Source organism: Enoplosus armatus, chromosome 10 (assembly GCF_043641665.1).
Source record: "Enoplosus armatus isolate fEnoArm2 chromosome 10, fEnoArm2.hap1, whole genome shotgun sequence".
Taxonomy (NCBI): Eukaryota; Metazoa; Chordata; class Actinopteri; order Centrarchiformes; family Enoplosidae; genus Enoplosus; species Enoplosus armatus.
The window spans coordinates 13,804,982-13,823,308 of NC_092189.1; the positions used below are offsets into that span (position 1 = coordinate 13,804,982).

The 18,327-nt window shown below is 41.5% G+C and overlaps 1 protein-coding gene across 1 annotated transcript; it reads left to right on the top strand.

Annotated features, from left to right (window-relative positions):
- The first annotated feature begins 859 nt into the window (after positions 1 to 859).
- Positions 860 to 15,567, top strand: f8 (coagulation factor VIII, procoagulant component). Its single transcript, XM_070913924.1, has 28 exons — positions 860 to 880; positions 997 to 1,238; positions 1,476 to 1,573; positions 1,881 to 2,003; positions 2,943 to 3,155; positions 3,786 to 3,968; positions 4,126 to 4,229; positions 4,529 to 4,649; positions 4,774 to 5,053; positions 5,138 to 5,303; positions 5,448 to 5,535; positions 6,075 to 6,292; positions 6,492 to 6,636; positions 7,094 to 7,303; positions 7,634 to 8,466; positions 8,577 to 8,719; positions 9,302 to 9,467; positions 9,727 to 9,966; positions 10,136 to 10,364; positions 10,477 to 10,659; positions 10,848 to 10,964; positions 11,694 to 11,765; positions 11,940 to 12,025; positions 12,179 to 12,334; positions 12,786 to 12,930; positions 13,085 to 13,233; positions 14,919 to 15,101; positions 15,412 to 15,567. The coding sequence occupies exons 1-28, from the start codon at positions 860 to 862 to the stop codon at positions 15,565 to 15,567; spliced, it is 5,070 nt and encodes a 1,689-aa protein (XP_070770025.1).
- Positions 15,568 to 18,327: the final 2,760 nt, after the last annotated feature.

Genomic DNA, 18,327 nt, shown 5'->3' on the forward strand with positions numbered 1-18,327 from the left:
GTCATTTCCCACAAGGTGGCAGTGAAGCCTAGTGATGAAAATATGCTTCTCTCACGTGCCCACATTCTAGGAAATCATTTCATTTGACCATTTTTGGACAAACATTTTCTCCAGCAACTCTTACCCAGAGCATCAGTTAGTTGAATCCTAAATCTTTTTGTGCAATTTGTTCAATGTGATGTGTGTGTTATTATATTCTAGTACAGTTATGTATTACAACATTAACAGCACACCACACAATCAGCCAAAAGCTCTGTAAATGTGTCATATTTCATTGAATCATAGTTACAGTTTGGACCAAAGCCTACAAGTTGTTAATATAATAATTATACATACATATTTTACTTGTGAAGCAGACAGCAGTGTGTTTTACCATCAATCTCTCTGTATCTAGACAAACTGCTTCCAAATAAGCCTCACTTTTTTAAGGTTTATACATTGTGACTAATGACTTTATTAATATTTGTTTAATAATTTACAGTTTTATAGATAAGTTATAACCCATTAATAACAATCCTTTGGTTGGTGTCTTCTGCTTTTTAATAATGCAGTTATAAATGTGTTTCTCACTTTCCAATAAGTGATCTAGTGTGCAGTTTTAAATGTTTAAATCTCTAAATGTAAATTAAGTTGTTCATAAAGGGATTTGCTGCTGGAGCAGGATCAACACCAGACAGAGGAATATTTCACAACCTGGCAACCCAAAATGTGTTGTTATTAATGGCTTATAACAACCTATGAAGCATTAGTAAATGATTAAGTTACATTTATGAAGTTAGGCGACAACAAACGAAGCCTTCACAACGGGTGCCTTATTAAAAGAGTTGCCACTGTTTTATTTGTGTGTTGTGTGTATTTCATGAGTGTGTCCAAGACAAATGTATCATCTGATCTTATCGTAGCAGAGCGCGCGCCATCTCACCCACACAGCCTCTAACCACCACGCGCCCCTGTTATACTTGTCCTCTCTCCACCCCCTCCCTTTAAATATTTCAGCCCACGGGAGGAGCAGCAGAGCCGGGGCAGTGTTTGACCCGGGACACGCTGGAGCTGACAGGTGCGCACACCGCGATGAGAGCGACACTTGTGCTGCTGCTGCTGCCGCCGCTGCTGCTCTGCTCCTCCGGCGAACAAGAGCCGCGACCTGCCGCCGCTGTGAGAGAGTATCATGTAGCAGCTGTGGAAATCGGTTGGGACTATATTTACCTGGACGATGTTGACCCAGCGTCCGACCAAAGGTGAATATTTCTTTGTTTAATTTAAGGCAGCACACTCTGATATGTCATTTAGACCTCAAAGCCAGTTTCCAAAGACTGGTTTTATGACAAATCAGGGGAATGTATAGAAACTTAAAATGATTACATATTTAAAATTAATCAAGATGGGTAAGATTGATGAAGAGTGTTTCTTGGCAGTTTTCTTATTATTTGACTGGTTTGGTTTCATTAATGATCTACATTTTTGGGGGTTTTCAGGAGATTCAAAGATATTCCACAAAAATACATCAAGGCAGTTTACAGGGAGTACACAGACTCCACATACACTGTCCCCAAGCCAAGGCCAGCATGGACAGGTAGGTCTCCTCTTTCGACATTGATCAAGTTTGTGTCATTATGTCACGTTGTTAATAATGGTTAATGCCCCACTGTTAATGCCGGAGGACAATCCAATCAGTCCAAAAGCAAAAGAATGACTGGAACCTGCGATGTCAAGTTAAAGGTCAAATTTCCAGTTGTTTTAAAGTCAAGACAGTGATTTGAGGACCGATGTTGTTGACTTTTCAACACAAATAACAAAACTTTATAGTTCTGTCTGATTTGTTTTAAATTAGTTGGTCATATATACGACTTGTTTAAGAGCATTGTGTCTTCTGGTTGCAGGTATTCAGGGCCCGGTGATCATTGCCCAGGCTGGTGACAGGGTGGTGGTCCACTTCAAAAACCTGGCCTCTCAGCCCTACAGCATCAGCCCAGTGGGGATCACCTACTGGAAACAGTCTGAAGGTGGTGAACTGAGCTACTGAACTGCTGCACTTTGTCACAAACTGAACATTAGTCAGCAGCATCCTGTTCTTCTTCTTCATTTTTTGACTCATAATCACTTTTTGAAGTGAAGTCATTGTAGATGAGTCAATGGCAGAAACCAATCCTACTTTAACAGCATTAAGGAGACTTCCAAATCTGATCCTCTTACCCACATGCTTTTTTTTTTTTTTTTTGCTGCAGCCTGAAATAATTATGGGGCCAAAAAAAGAGAAAAGGCAAGGATGTAAATGTAAAATGTCCACTAACAGACTCATATCAAAACAAACAGTTTGATTAAGAGATTTAAAAAAAAGTGCAAATTTTATCAGAATCTTCAAGAAAAAAAGTTGCCTCCTTCTTCTTTAGAACTTACAGCGAGCAACGGTTATCATTATCTCGTGTGTGCAGATTTTGAGCAGCATATCAGAGCCAAGCTATAGTCCTAGTTGAATACCCCTGATCTGAGAAGCTTTTGGAGGTTAATAGCCTTCACAGAAGGTGTTGGCATGTCTCCTAATGCTGCTGTAGATCCAAAGCAGTCAGTTCCTGTAAACCCCAGGGTAGATTCATCATAATCTGAAAAGCTGCACCTGTCAAGTCCAGGAATGTGTAGTATTAAAGGTGAAGAGAAAGGTTGCTGCCTGTGGGTGTGATATAAGTCATCACTGCACATTATCATGAGTCTGTGTTTCCCCCTGGATGTGTTTTACAACAGCTGTGGTCTTACTTTCACCTTTATTCCTGGTTTCATTGTGTTTCCTGCGATGTCACTAGAGGACTATATATCTTTTAAATTATCATTACTGTGCTTATTTTTCCGAAGGAAGATTAGACCAAACTACATGCATTCTTGTGATGCCAGTTTTCCTCTACTGCTGAATGAATATAGAGGAGTCATGCTGCGTCTTTTCTTTTCAGGAGCCGGGTATGATGACTCCACAGCTGGGCAGGAGAAGGATGATGATGCCGTCTCTCCTGGAGGATACTATGAGTATGTGTGGGACATCAACCCTAAAGACGGTCCCACCATCAGTGACCCCGAGTGCCTCACCTACTCCTACTCATCCCAGGTGGACACAGTCCGAGATGTAAACTCAGGACTCATCGGTGCCCTGCTCATCTGCAAATCAAGTCAGTGTGTGGTAGGGCGAAGGGCACCTGTGACTTGTTGTTGTCTTGCACATACACAGACGCAGCATCTAATTTCACCTACAAACATACAATATGTCTTATCAGTATTGTGTCTTTGTATAATTTATTCTTATTCAAAGATCATACCCTCTCACTACCCATAAACACATACAGGTACACAGGAACACAAAATGGAGTTGAAGTTGTGCAAACATTTAGAGATGGCTAGAAGATGAAATGATCCCATTGGTTAAATTAAACCTTCATTAAATCAGTTTTTTTCTGGTGACGTTAGACTTAATTAGAGTGAACGAGGCAATGACAAAAAGAAGAGGTGGTAAATTATATGAAATTTTACTAGCCTAGCTGTCAGACTAGCCAAATGACCTTATTGTTACAGCTAAGATATGCAGAGTAGTGTTGTCCAACATCATGAAATGCATTAATTCTAGTTTCAAAATTCTCTTTGGCTCTGTCCATTGAGGTTCACGTCCCATCCCTAAAGCCACGCTAGCAGCACTGGATAGAGAAACTAGTACTGAACGTAGGTAAATAATATTAGACAAAAACGTTGCAAGCATGTTATCACATCTCGCATCACGTCTTGTGTGTGTGTGTGTGTTTCCCCAGGCGCCTTCACAGATGATGGCCAGAGGAGAAATCCAGCGTTTGTCCTGCTGTTTGCAGTGTTTGATGAGACCAAGAGCTGGTATGGACAGATAGGAGAGAGGAAGAGTAGAGAGAAGTTCAAGAGGAGCAAGGACAGGAAGGAATACCACACCATCAATGGATATATCAACTCTACGTTACCCGGTAATGAACCAGACTGGCTGTAGACATGGAGTTTGTTCCATGAAGTCGTGTTGTAATGTTAAGTGTTGCAGTGCTGCCCTGTATGTGGTCCAGGACAGGAATTTGACCTCGTTTTCTCTGTGTGTGTGTGTGTGTGTGTGTGTGTGTGTGTGTGTAGGTTTGACAATGTGTCAAGGCCCTAACTATGTGTTTTGGCATCTGATTGGGATGGGCACAGCTCCAGAAATCCACTCCATTCAGTTTCAGGATCACACTCTGCAGGTAATACGTGCGTTTTTTTTTACATAAATAGCAAACAGATTTAAAGGTTAAATGGAATATTTTAAAAAAATAAATCATAAATTAAATATTTTACTGGCTAATTAATACAAATTTGAAAAATAAAATAAATGGACTCACTTGTTTATTGTCTCACTTATCTGTCAAAATCACATTTTATTTCAAATATAAAATTAATAAATGTTACTTAAAGATTATTTTTATTTGCTGGACATAGTGGGCATAGTGGGCCTTTTCTGTCTTTATTAAAAAATCATATAAGTTGGCTTTGGTTTTTTTAGGTGTTGACCCATCGTAAAGTCACCATGGAGGTGACTCCTATGACATTCATCACTGCAGAAATGAGACCTGCTACTATAGGCCGCTTCCTTATCAGCTGTCAGATACATGCTCACCGCCACGGTAAGAAAAGCCAGATGAGTCTCCTCCTGGACCTATCACAAACTGTTTCCCTAATTAAATTAATTTAATCGCCTCTATTTAAATGGTAACTCTGATTGGTATTATGCGCTACTGCTCTACCCAGATGGTATGAACGCTTTGTTCATGGTGAAGAAATGCCTTGACCCCATCATTCTGCCGGGACCCGACGTGCGTAACGTCAAACACAAGGATTTCGGGGATTACAGTGATGATTACGGTGACGGAAACATTGACAATTTGTTCAACACCATAAGCTTTCAGCCTAAGAAACCACAAGTGCAAGCCAGAGCTAGCAGTGGACAGCGGCCTATAACCTGGAAGCATTACATCGCTGCTGAAGAGGTCACCTGGGACTATGCTCCTCATCTCGAACCCACAGACAGGTAAGGACGATGGAGGAGGGGAAGGAAGAAGAATAACAGAAAGTGAGTCTGAATTGATTGTTTCTTGACTCTTTGACACATCAGTGAGTTGCAGTCTGGATATTTGCCTGAAGCTCCCCATCACCTGGGCTACAAGTATAAAAAGGTGGTGTATGTGGAATACACAGACGAATCTTTCACCCAGAGGAAGGACCCTGCAAATACACTGCTGGGTCCACTTCTGAAAGGAAAAGTCAATGACCAAATCCATGTGAGTGAGTCAAATGTTTGAGGACAGAAAATTATGAAATTTGAGCTAAAACAAAAAAATGATCAAACGTAGAAAAACAAAAAGGTATGTTGCTCTTTATGTGGCTTTCTACTGATCTCCCATTGGTTTGAATTGTGTCTCCAGATCACGTTCAGAAACCTGGCCAGTCGCCCTTTCAACATCTACCCCAATGGCCTTACCAAGATCTTTCCACTGCAGAGATCCACAAATGGTAAGCTTAAACATGGACTTGAACTAACAAACAAAACTAATGTCTTTCTAATTTGATTGGTTTTCTTAGAATTTTAGGGCCTTTAACTTTTCGAGGGACTTCATAAAATGTTTGATTGGATCACTAAAATGTGGATTACCGAGCATGAGTCGATGGACAACCACAGCAACACACAGCTGTAGAGCATTATTGCCTTTCAAACACACCGCTTCCGTTTCTCATGCTTCTGAGTCTTATTACACAAGAGATCTTAAAATGTTGAAATACCTGAAATAATCTGCAAAATTGAATTCAATGATAAAAGGCTGTAAAAATTGTTAATTTGCTGTTGTAGACACTAGTCCTTGATGTCTTTTTCCTTCTCTTTTTGGTGATATTATTATCAGAAGTGCAAGCTTGCAGATATACTCAAAACCTGTAATTTGGCCAACAAAAATTTAATGTACAATGTTTTAATGCTATATGTTTGTTACCTGGTGTGTTGTCTTTAGTGCCCTATATATTTTCAGTTGCTCATCTAATCACATTTAATTAAACAGCTGCAGAGAAGGACTTGCACTCCATGGGAGTGCCCCCTAATGGGACGTTTGGCTACATTTGGAGGCTAACAACAGATGATGGGCCCCTGGAGGGAGACCCCCAGTGTCTGACCCAGCTGTATCAGAGCACCGTCTCCCCTGAGAGGGACTTGGCCTCCGGACTGGTGGGTACCCTGCTCATCTGCAAATACGGTGCCATTGACGACAAAGGACGCCTGGTGAGAAAAACTTTTTAGTAATAATAAATATGCTCGAGCTGCGACATGACACTTTTTAGAGGTTAATCATCAAAGAGGAACCATTTTTTTGAAAATTCTTTCATAATGCAAACAGATGCAAGTTGCAATGTTGTCTTTTACCTGCACTTATGAAAAGAATACCCAGTGTGTCTTTAACTGAAGCTTTTGTTGCATGCAGTTGGGCCCAGATAAAGAGTGGAGCCTCATATTTGCTGTGTTTGATGAGAACAGAAGTTGGTACATCAACGAAAGCATGCAAACGTCCAGCCAAAACTCCCCTAACGCCACAGACCCTGAATTCTACAACTCCAATGTCATTTACAGTAAGTTCACCTCAGAGTTACATTTGTATATTTACTTCTTTAAAACCGTACAGCAAGTCCAATATTCACTCTCTTTTAGCTCTGTTTTTGGCCTCTACCAACTCCTTAGGGAAATATCTGGCACTTTAGCAGCTAAATGCTCCACTATGTTCACCAGCTAGTCGTCAACTGTGTCTGTCTGCTGCTTGGTGCTGGGCAGGTAGCATACACTGGGTTTTTAGAGCTTTTTGATTGAAAACAGCTGCCGGCTTTTGCCAAAAACAACGTTATAAGAGCAGTGAGTAAATTTGCAGCCGGACAGAAAAACAATTAGCTGAAACTCGCTTTAAAGCTCCTTAAAGCCGAGGGGAGCTGCAGATTCAGGTGACAATTCTTTGTAGGTTTATCACTATTACCATTATACATTGAGCAAATCAATCGTCAATTTAAAAACTGTGAATTTCCCTTTTCCCTCCAGGTGTAAACGGCATCATGTTCAGTGGGCGTCAGTTCGTGACGTGTAAAACTGACGTCACCTTCTGGCATGTGGCCAATGTGGGCACCCAGAGTGACTTCCTCTCTGTTTACTTCACGGGAAACCTCTTTCAGTACCAAGGCCTCTACCAGTCCGTCCTCACCCTCTTCCCCATGACTGGCATGACCGTTCCCATGGAAACCGAGCTGATGGGTAAGACTGAAGTTTCGGTCGTTTAAACATTTCTCTCAGACTTTGCTGTCGAGGCACAAATCATCTCTTTGGTTAGATAACGTTGCCGGGTGCTTGAAGTAACTGGTTCATTTACTTTGAGATTTATGATGTTGAAAACCCAAGTGGAAGGTCAGCTAGTCTAACTATACTGTGGGTACGGTCATCTACTTTAGTCATATCAACTCATGCCCTTATCATGTCACTGGATTAGAAAATCTGAAGCAACCCACCTCAAATTGATCATGTATGGGTCTAGCATTTCAACAATACAGGACTCTTCTATTAATTCTTACCAATGTCTTCTCTCAGGTGAGTGGGAGATCAGTGCGTTCGATGGCAGCCTTAAGAGCCGTGGGATGAGCATCCATTACACCGTTCGTCCTTGCGACAATGGAGACCTCCCACTAGTGGATCGCGATGGTTATGAAGACGATATCTCTGACTATATCGATCAGATAGATCTACAGCCGAGGGGCAGAAGACCTCAAAATCGCACAATTTTGGTGTGCAAGAAAGCCCTCGCTAACAACAACACTCAATCAGTAAACACTTCCAGTCAAAATGTCACTAATGATAAAACTGAGGGGGGACCGTCAGGATGTCAGCTGAAGAAAGTGACAGTGACGTCACTGGAAGAAGGAGAACCCAACATGGTGCCAGAAATCCCACTGGATATCTTGGAGGAAATAGAGAAAGAAGAGGAGTGGATGGTGTCTCAGAATGGGACTGAAGAAGAGAGAGGTGGCAGACAGAGAAGACAGGCAGAGGGCAACTGGACGGATGTAGATATCAGCTCTGGAGCCTCAGAAGATCGAGGAACTGAGATAGAGATCGGAGAACAGACTGTGGAAAATAGGACTGACACTGGTGCCGAGGGAAAAGCTGAGGAAAGGAGTGAAATGTCCAGTGTAAATAATGGGACAGAGGGAGAGCTTGAAGAGAGCAACGAGATCTTACTGAACGCCAATCCACTGCTGGACAAGAAGGTCTCAACTGTAGAACCAACCGTGGATCAAAACCACATTCAGTCTGAACCTGAACAACTTACAGTGGATCTGCTGGAGCTGAAGTACAACTACACTGCCGATAACAAGACCACAGGGATTGATCTGTCCCTCCAGTATGATGACTACAGCCTAGAGGTACTATTTTCTGTGTGTGTGTATGTCTCATGTACATGTATGAAGTGCATATAGTTCCATATGTTGGACACTTCCCCCTCACCCACAGTAAATGCAAAATTTTATCATAGGGGAACAGCACATCAGATGTATTTGCCACAGATTACATTGGCCCGCGCTCTGGAAAGATCGGATATCGCTCCTACTATATTGCTGCAGAGGAGATCACCTGGGACTATGGCATCAGAAAACCACATCAGCTCATCAAACCCAGGTAGCAATCATACTTCATCCAGATTTACGAGCAGGACTTTAAAGGAACTGTTATTTTGAGAAATAGGCATGTTCGCTGTCGCCCTCTTGCCAAGACAGATGAAAAGATAAACCATTTATCATGTTTGTGTGCATTTGGAGTGACTGTCTGGAGATGATTAGCTTAGCTTAGCACAAAGACTGGAAGCAGGCAGAAACACATTGTCTGGCTCCGTCCAAAGTTAAAGAATCTGCCTACCAGCACTTCTAAGGCTCATGAATTGTTGTATTTGTCGTTTTGTTTAACCCATACACAAACAGAAATATAGCTCTAGCTCCACACTTAATGCACAGACAAGAGAGTGGTAACAATCTTCTCATCTAACTCTCAGCTTGTTGTTAATTGAGTTATTGGTCAAAGAACACAAAAATATTTCACACTGACGACAGAAAAACACATTCAGTCTAATCAATGTCTAAAGCAGCAGTGTTGACTTCAATCAATCAAGTGTATTTGGTATATATATAAGGTACAATCACAGTGAAATGTAATTTCTTAATTCTAAGTCATTCATTCATTCTTAAACTTAACTCCACTCTTTAGAGAGATGCGTCGAGGGATGAGGAAGTTCCTGCCAGAGTATAAGAAGGTGGTGTTTCGAGCCTACATGGATATAGACTTCCTACGTCCTGTAAGCAGAGGAGAGCTCCAGGAACACCTGGGAATCATGGGACCGTTCATCAGAGCTGATATTAATGATGTCCTCACTGTGAGTGATCCTGTAGCTAAGAAAAATAAAGGAAATGGAAATGATTTTTCTGTAGTCCCAGTAGCTACTTCCACGTTGACAATCTTCAGTTTTACCACATACGTTTCATGAAACACGGCAACAAATGTGAACACAAGTGATGTTTCGTGAAAGTTAATTATGAAACATAACTAGGTGACGTGTCTCTCTGTTCAAAACTGTCTCTGATTTTTTGATTGGTGTTTGGTGACCTCTCTTTTCCCTCTCTGTCTTATTCAAGGTGGTCTTTAAGAACAAGGCATCCAGGCCTTATTCCTTTCACCTTCAGGGGGTCTATGACCGCAGCCAGGGGGCCGGCATTGCCCAAACCCATACCTCCCCTGCTCCACCTGGTGTCCCAGGACAGCCTGTGGCTCCTGGGGAGGCGCGGACCTATAACTGGAGAATAACCAGGAAACAGGGACCAACCGACACCGAATTTGACTGCAAGACTGGGGCTTACTACTCCACTGTGAACAAGGTTTGTATAGGTCTTCACCTACAGCCTGTTCCAGCTTTCCTATCCTATGCAAAATGTCCTTGTAAGGAAATTAAATGGCAATCCCAACAACATCTCCCAAGTTTCCTTTTTTAAATTAATGCTAAGAGAAGGAGAAGGAGAAAATAAATATCTCTTTCCTATGTTCCAGGAGAGGGACCTTCATTCGGGTCTGATAGGTCCACTGGTGATCTGTAAGTCCGGTACCAACTGGACTGATCACAACACACAGCCAGGCATCCAGGAGTTCTCCCTTCTCTTCCACACCTTTGATGAAACTAAAAGCTGGTACCTGGAGGAGAGCCTGCAGCGGCACTGTGCTCCACCCTGTCAGGCCAACACTGAGGACCCCTGGTACCACATCAGCAATAAGTTTGCAGGTGAAGATAATAAGGTTGATTCTTGGTGTTGGTGCTAAGCATAATAAGTGTTGGTGGGGGGTTTTTTTTTTGTTTTGTTTTTCTCATAAACAATGCCTAAATTTTTCCTTAGCAATAAATGGTTATGTGGCGGAGACACTTCCTGGTCTGTTGGTCGCCCAGCACCAGCGAGTCAGGTGGCACCTGCTGAATGTAGGAAGCGATGGAGAGTACCACGCTGTGCACTTCCATGGTTTGCCTTTCACTGTTCACACTCAACAGGAACACCGTATGGGGATCTACAACCTCTTCCCTGGTAAATATACACACACACGTATACATATTGTGTTTCATACTTTATAACATATATATTTACTTATTTTGCTTGATTTTACTCCACAGAAAACAACATATTTACTCTTCATTTAATATCAATAGCACTCACAGTTTTTCTGGCTAAGTTACATTTATATCGCATGTATTGCATTGCTCTATGTCACCTAGGAGTGTTTGGCACAGTGGAGATGAGACCCCCCACTGTCGGCACATGGCTGGTGGAGTGCACTATAGGAGAGTACCAGCTGGCAGGCATGAGGGCTAAACTACTGGTCTATAATCCACGTAGGTACACACTTTGTCACACACCTGGGAAACATATTTATATATTAATGATATGTATAATGTAATATGATATATAATCTAATAGATGATCAGAGCAATAAGGGATTTACTGTAGTAGATTTTTTGAACCACAGTTCACGGAACAATACCTTTAAAGCTATCGACTGAATTCCTGTCAGCCTTGAGATTAGCATGCTAACATAGCATATGCTACATATTGCAACATGCTAAACTTGCTAAAGCATATTAAGCTGTCTGTTTTTTGTCAATTTATCATTTTATTTTGTGGTATGTAATGAGCGTAACGGCCTCGTGGAGCTGTAGACTTCTGGACTCCAAGAAACGAAAGAGATTTTGCAACACTAGGAACTTGATTACTTACAGTTTACTTACAGTTGTAATAATGGCAAAACTCTTTTCTCTGTCACTGTGTTTCATCACATTCTAGGAATTATGTAAGAGGCCTTTCCCAGCATTTTCCACTCTGCAATGTATTTTGTTATTGTGTAATTTCTGGGGCTTTTTAATTAATGAGGACTTCCCATATTGCTAGGCCAAATATCTGAGGTAAACGTGTAGCGTCACACATCATCATTTCCACTAAAACAGACCATATATAGTTCTGTACAGTCCAGGTATTTCAACAGAAATGGATTTGGGGAAGTGATTATTATGTACACCTGGAAATCATGATGAATTGAGCTGAAATTTCCTTGTACTGACGTGCAGATTGTGTCTTGCCTCTGGGGATGAAAACGGGAAGGATCGAGGATTCCCAGATCACAGCATCAGATCACATAGGTAAGACGGTGTTTTGCATTTAACAGGGCAAACAAACCCAGAAGCCCCTTAATACTTAACCAGTGCACTGAAAATGAAAAACACCCCAGTCCAGGCAGCTTTATGAAATCTGAAAGCCTGTAAAATTACCCACGCTGAGTTGGATTATAACTGTGTTTACACATGTGTGTCCAGATAACTGGGAGCCGGGGCTGGCGAGGCTGGATCAGTCTGGTTATATCAATGCCTGGATGGGCAGAAACAACATGTCATGGATACAGGTATTACATGCAGCCTTTCTCCATGTATTGTACACAGTGTATGTTACATTATGTTGTGTCCAGTGTGCAAGATCCGAACTGAATATTGTCTTTGTAATGTCCACGTGTAAAGCAGAATCACAGTTAAATGTAATGTAACGTGTGTGTTATTAGGTTGACCTTCAGAGGCCCACCCTGCTGCATGGTGTGCAGACGCAGGGAGTCAGGGCAAAGCTGAGGGACAACTACATCACAATCTTCACCGTCTCCTACAGCCTGGACCAGGAGACCTGGACCACTTACAGAGGAAACAACACCAGGCAGACCACCGTATGTCCTCTACTGTGGCACACAAATACTGTATATCTGTTACAGACAGGGTTGGGGTCACCACATAACAGCAATAAAAGGACTGATTGATTCTACAGGAAATGAGTTCCTCAGCATTGCAGAAGCTGAACCTGGAATACAAACAGTCATGCAACATGCAATTCCCAGATCAGCAGATAAATAGACCATCTGGCCACTGACAGAATATGTACTTAAATATTTCACAGGCAAAAAGCTGCTCAAATTGTGAACTTTGTTGGATGGCTATCTCAAGTCTCTGCAAGTTCAGAAAAAAGGAACCCAGTTGCTTCCTGCAACATTGGAAATCACCCTAAAAACATGATGTATGATCTGGAGAATGCTTAATTTTTAGGGATTGTACTAAAATGTGCTAAACAATCAGCATGATCCTTTAAGCCCGAGCTGAACTGTTTGTGTGTTTCTGTTTTAGAAACTTTCTGGTAACATGGACAGCTCCAAGGTGAAACACAACAGTTTCTTTCCACCCTTTGTGGCTCGCTACGTCAGGATTCAGCCATTAGACTTTGTGCAAAAGCCTGCTCTCCGGCTGGAGCTGCTTGGCTGCGACCTCAACAGTGAGTTCTACCAACAGCAGCAGAATTTATTGCAGAGTTAATTTTTACTGTAGGAAAGTGCTGAGAATGACTCTGCTATGTGTGTATGTGCGTGTGATGTGTGTGTGTGTGTGTGTGTGTGTGTGTGTGTGTGTGTGTGTGTGTGTGTGGCCAGGCTGCTCTCTCCCTCTCGGGCTCCAGAAGGGGCAGATTCCTGACAAAAGCTTCAGTGCCTCCTCAGTTTATTCATCTCTGCTGCGTAGCTGGAACTCCGCCCTCGCCCGCCTCCATCAGGAAGGCAGCGCCAATGCCTGGAGGCCAAAGGTGAACACAAATACACATATACATATACACATCTGTATTCTTGGAAAACATATAACTCAGTAAACCTTCCCCTGGGTGGCAACAGTCTGCTCTGCCTTCAACTCTTCTACTGGTAATGGCGGCAGTGAGAGAAGTGAGTGAAGTTATTCTGGAAAATGTCTCTGTTTGACTTGTCTGTATCTGTACTGTCCAAAGCCAAAAAAATATCTTTAATAAAAAAGAATAACGTAGCAGTATAATGTCATTCAAGTTAAAGAGAAAGAGTAACTTAGGGAATAGTTTGACATTTTGGGATATACGCTTTCTTGCCAAGAGTTAGATAAGAAGATTGACACCACTTTCACATCTCTGTTGCACCTGTAACCACACCCACCACTGATGTCACAGCGTACTGACACACCCTGGAGTACACATCCCTGCAGCAGGATGAGAACTGGAGGGCAGCAGAAACACAATTTTTAGCTGGTGTTCACTCGATTTTTTAACCTCAGAATTATAAATGTTGCGTTAACAAACATTTTTTTTCATGTCTTGAACATACATTTAAAAGAAGAATAAACAATTAATTGCTGTGCTTCTTGTTTCATTTTGTGAGCCTCAGCAACACTGATCGAGAAACACTGACCGAGATAAAGTGATAATCTTAGCCACTTTATCCCTCACATGATATGACTTATTACTCTCTGTCTCTGTCCTTTTTCTATTTTCCTCTCCTCCTCCTCCTCCTCAGCTTATCATTTTCACACTTCGCAGCACTGAACTGAGGAGGTGTGACTTGTCCTTCTGCCTAACTGTTGAGCTGTTATTAAAGGTCACATGCCAAACAGTAGCACTTGTGGTCCATGGACGGAGGTCTACTACTCTGGGCCAATTATTATCTGGAAGAGTGTACTAAATGGGCTGCAATTGCCTAAACAGATGGCCTCAGATGAACAAAGATCTCTCTGTTTTTGCACGTCCTTAGAGGTTAACAAGCATTTGTCCTTTAACAGTAGCTGCAGCCAGCATTGCTTTTTTTCATTGTTCTCGACATCAGTCTAAACAGGATCTGGAACATGTGTTCCAGGATGCAGAATAAAATGGGACAACCTTGATTTACTTTCCCTTGTTTCTAAAAATGTGAGACATTTGCTTTTTAGATTTGAAAGTGGTGCTGGAGTTTCAACTTTGAGTCATTTTTGTTTGTTGGGACTTTTCCTGTAGGCGAGCAACCTTTTGCTTATCACTTAAAACCTCAAGTTTTTCATGAATGACGGATAAAGGAATTTGAATGGAAAAAGTCCCCTCATTAACAGTTCATTTGGTTTTGCCATGTGCAGCCACATCACGCCTGTGGAAAAAAAGATGCACTGCCAGAAACGTTTTCCTTGTTTATAACTTTCCTAGTCATCTAATGTGGGAGAGGAAGCGGTCTGGTGTTCCCTTTGGCCATCCCTACATCTGTTTGTTTTTTATTCCTTTGCTTTGTCTACTCCGTTTTCATTCAGAAGCTGGTATCTATTTCTTAAAACTGAAGTTATTTCATAATCACATGTCCTTCTGCAAATAATATCATACAGTAAATATACTGATCATGATATAATCACAATATGATATACCATATATATATATTTTTTTTTTCTCCGTTCTTTAATGTCAATATTTTCCTTTCTGAGAAGATGTTTCCTCTGCCTCTTTCACCCCAGAACGACAACCCCCACGAGTGGCTGCAGGTTGACTTGGGGAAAGTGAAGCGCATCACAGGGGTCGTAACCCAGGGAGCACGATCGTTGTTGACCCAAATGATGGTGACAGAGTTCTCAGTCACCGTCAGCCATGATGGAGGCTCCTGGAGAAGTGTCTTAGAGGAGAGCTCCCAAAGAGAAAAGGTACACTTTGTGCACATATGAGGATTTCAGCCCAGGTTCAGTCTCAGTGTTCCAGGTTCCTGCCTGACTACAGCTTCATAAAACATGTTCTTCACGCATTTCACTTAATCCTTAATTCATCATTACTCTGGAGGGCCTAATCTATCTCACAATTTCCCTTACTGTTACACAGGTAAACTGAACTAAGAGATTAAAGTGTGTTTTCATGTTTTAGTGACACACATGAGGATTTATTTGCTGTATCTAATCTGTAAATCCCTTCTCATTTCTCTCTGTTTTTCGATTTCTTTCCTCCTCTTTCCTTCCTCAGATCTTCCAAGGAAACAACGATTCAGAAGAGGAAGCTCTCACTGTTTTTGATCCCCCTCTGTTCGGCCGCTACCTCCGTATCCACCCGCGGGGTTGGATCAACGGCATCGCCCTGCGTCTGGAGGTCCTGGGCTGTGACACGCAGCAGGGTCTCTGACACCACGGGGTTAAACTCATGCAGCCGACGACATGCAGCAGCGTTTCAGTAGCATGTTGTATCCTGATTTCAGTTAGTGATGAAAGTGATGTTATATTGTCATACAGAGTCATACACTATAAGAGAAGCTATTTCTTCTGTGGCCACAACTTTGTTTACATCTTCAACTTCTCATTTTACTTCTCTTTTTTTGTCATGTTTGGCAAGTCAATAGAAAAACAATATATTTTAAGTGTTTAAAAGACAGCTGAGCTACACAGTGTTTGCTTTACCTTTGCAGTACACAGCTGTGCAAACCTTTTGAATGTAAGCTTGTGTAAATATTTCAGACTCAGATGGATGTATAAAGTTTGAATGGTTGATGTATATTGTTGGAAAAGTTTGTATTAATGTATTTTTTCTGCTTTATTAGAGTTTATATAAACACTGAATCTTGAAGGGTTTCACTGGCATTTATTTCACCCCTCAGGTGGCAACTTCTTTTGCACACAAACACAAAAAACACACTTCAGTGATGTGTGCTTTCAAAACTCTTAACCAAGTTCAGGTGGATATCTGAACATGAACAAACAAGGACATAGCTCTACCAACCGACGATAAACGCTTCCTGATGCACTGCTTCCTGTCCTGTTCCTCATTTTCATGTCAGGAAAGGATGTAGAGCTTTCTCTCTTTGCTTTTGTTTTCTTCCCTCTTTCCAGCACGTTATCTCTGTTCTTTCGTTCGCTCCATCTGTCTTTAGTCCAAAATGTTCCTGAACTGTTATTTTGGCTTATCCACCTCCACCAGGCCCTCCCAGCAGAAACAATGAGCGACTCTGCTCCAACATTGTTCTGTTACGAGTTAAAATACGCAGTTGTGTTAAACAGAGGAAAAACAAGTCCGTTCACAGGCGAGGATGAAATGATGAGGCGACTGGAAGGGAAACAGAAAGAACAACAAGGTGTGTGCACGCTTGTGTCTTACCTTGTATATGTTGGGCCTGACTGTGAAACATGAAAACTTGAGCAGCACGCTTGTGGGTCAAACCAACCTTTATCACCTCATTATCAGCGCAGGAAGTTTCCAGGCGGAGGGGATGTGTTTCGTTTGGAGGACAAAGTCATGCTGGACAGGACATGCGTTGGCAGAGACATGGCAGTAGCACATTACTCCTGGCTGTAACACTTTATCTCTCTGAAAACAATAACACGCTGCCCTGCTGAATAAAAGTTTATACACATGATCTGAACCAAATGAAACCGAGGTGAGCAGAGGCCATGGCCTGCTGCCCAGGTGAGATTACCTATCAGCTGCTGGGGTTGTGTTCACAGCGTGTGAAACAACCAACAGCAACAAATACAGGTCAGTCACTGAGTGAACACAGGTGGGCTGCTTCAGAGCTCAAAGGGCCATACTGACATTTTCACATGATTTACAACAAGTGCTTTGTTTGTACATCATCTTTTTGACGGCTTGAGTGTTTCAGTTTTTAGATTAATTTCCTACCTTCAACTTTTTGGTTTCAGTTTGTTTTTGAAAAACAACATGGAGAGACATTAAAATGTGCTTGAGACAGTTAATCCAACACAGAGGACATTTTTTATTATTATTGATTAATCAGTTGATTATTGTGACGCCCCTCCCCTCTGTCCTGACCAACCTCAGCAGCTGACATGGGAGGGTCGTCGGCTGATTAAGCTCACCTGGGCCTTTAGGCTTTAAAAGCCGGCCCATGTGCTCATGCTGTTGCTCCCTTCCTACAGCTGACATGCACCCTGAATCACCTTCTTTTGGTTTGCACTCTTAACCACACATCACCGCACTGCTTTTGTTGCTGATCTACACACTCCACTGTTCATTTGAGTTAACCTTAGTTTCAATGAATGACCCTTGTTTTAAGTAAAACCTTGCATGGATTCCTATTTGTCACATTCATTCAGCCGGTTTGTGACAATTATCTTTTCAGTTATATAAAATCTCAGAAAGTAGTGAAACAAGTTTATGTCTTCAAACTGCTTGTTTTGTCCAAACAACAGATCAAAACCCCACTACTCCACTAACAATCATATAATACAGAGAAGAGCAGCAAATATATATATATTCGACTAAACTCAAAAAGAAGTAGTTGCTTATAAAGACTTTACGTTTATAAGACGTAAGACATTTATTTTTTTAGCGTTATCTCGAGAAAATGAGCTTTGTTATCTCGATATAATGAGATAACCAGAAAACAAAAGGTTGTTTCCTCTCATTAGCCTACTTATAATAATAGGTCAGAGATCAGGAGTGCCACGCCAGCATACACAGATGGCGTCTCGACAAGTGTAGCCACTGATTTAAGCCGAAAATGTCAAATCAAGGAGTATCCATTATTGATCAACATTTCAGACTGTACTTCAATCAAGGTCTAACACAGGCAGAAATTGCTTTGTGTCTTTCTGTTAGAGACAATGGTCAGATCAGTCCTTGTCATTTCAGGAGAAGACTTCAAGATAAATGAACTCGTTATCACGAGAAAACAAGCTTTGTTATCTCAAGATAATGAAATAATTCACTAATTCACGTTCTTGGGTTCCGTAGGTTTCAAAGAAAAACCTATTTTATTTATTCAAGGAATATTAGTATTTTTTCAAACCATCCAGTGTGAGATATTCATCAAAGACTGTGTTGATTTTCTTAAATAAATCTGCCTATTGTTTCTGAAAATATTTTTTTATCTCACAAGGAAAATCAAGTTGCCATTCAAGGACGCTTTCTGATTTATGGAAGAATTGACAG

Excerpts from the sequence above, each read along its gene's own strand:
- f8 (XM_070913924.1), top strand. The coding sequence starts at position 860 with ATGAGTGTGTCCAAGACAAAT. Across the intron at positions 6,637-7,093 it reads CAACTCCAATGTCATTTACA|GTGTAAACGGCATCATGTTC; the intron begins GTAAGTTCACCT and ends TTTTCCCTCCAG. Across the intron at positions 13,234-14,918 it reads CCAATGCCTGGAGGCCAAAG|AACGACAACCCCCACGAGTG; the intron begins GTGAACACAAAT and ends CTTTCACCCCAG.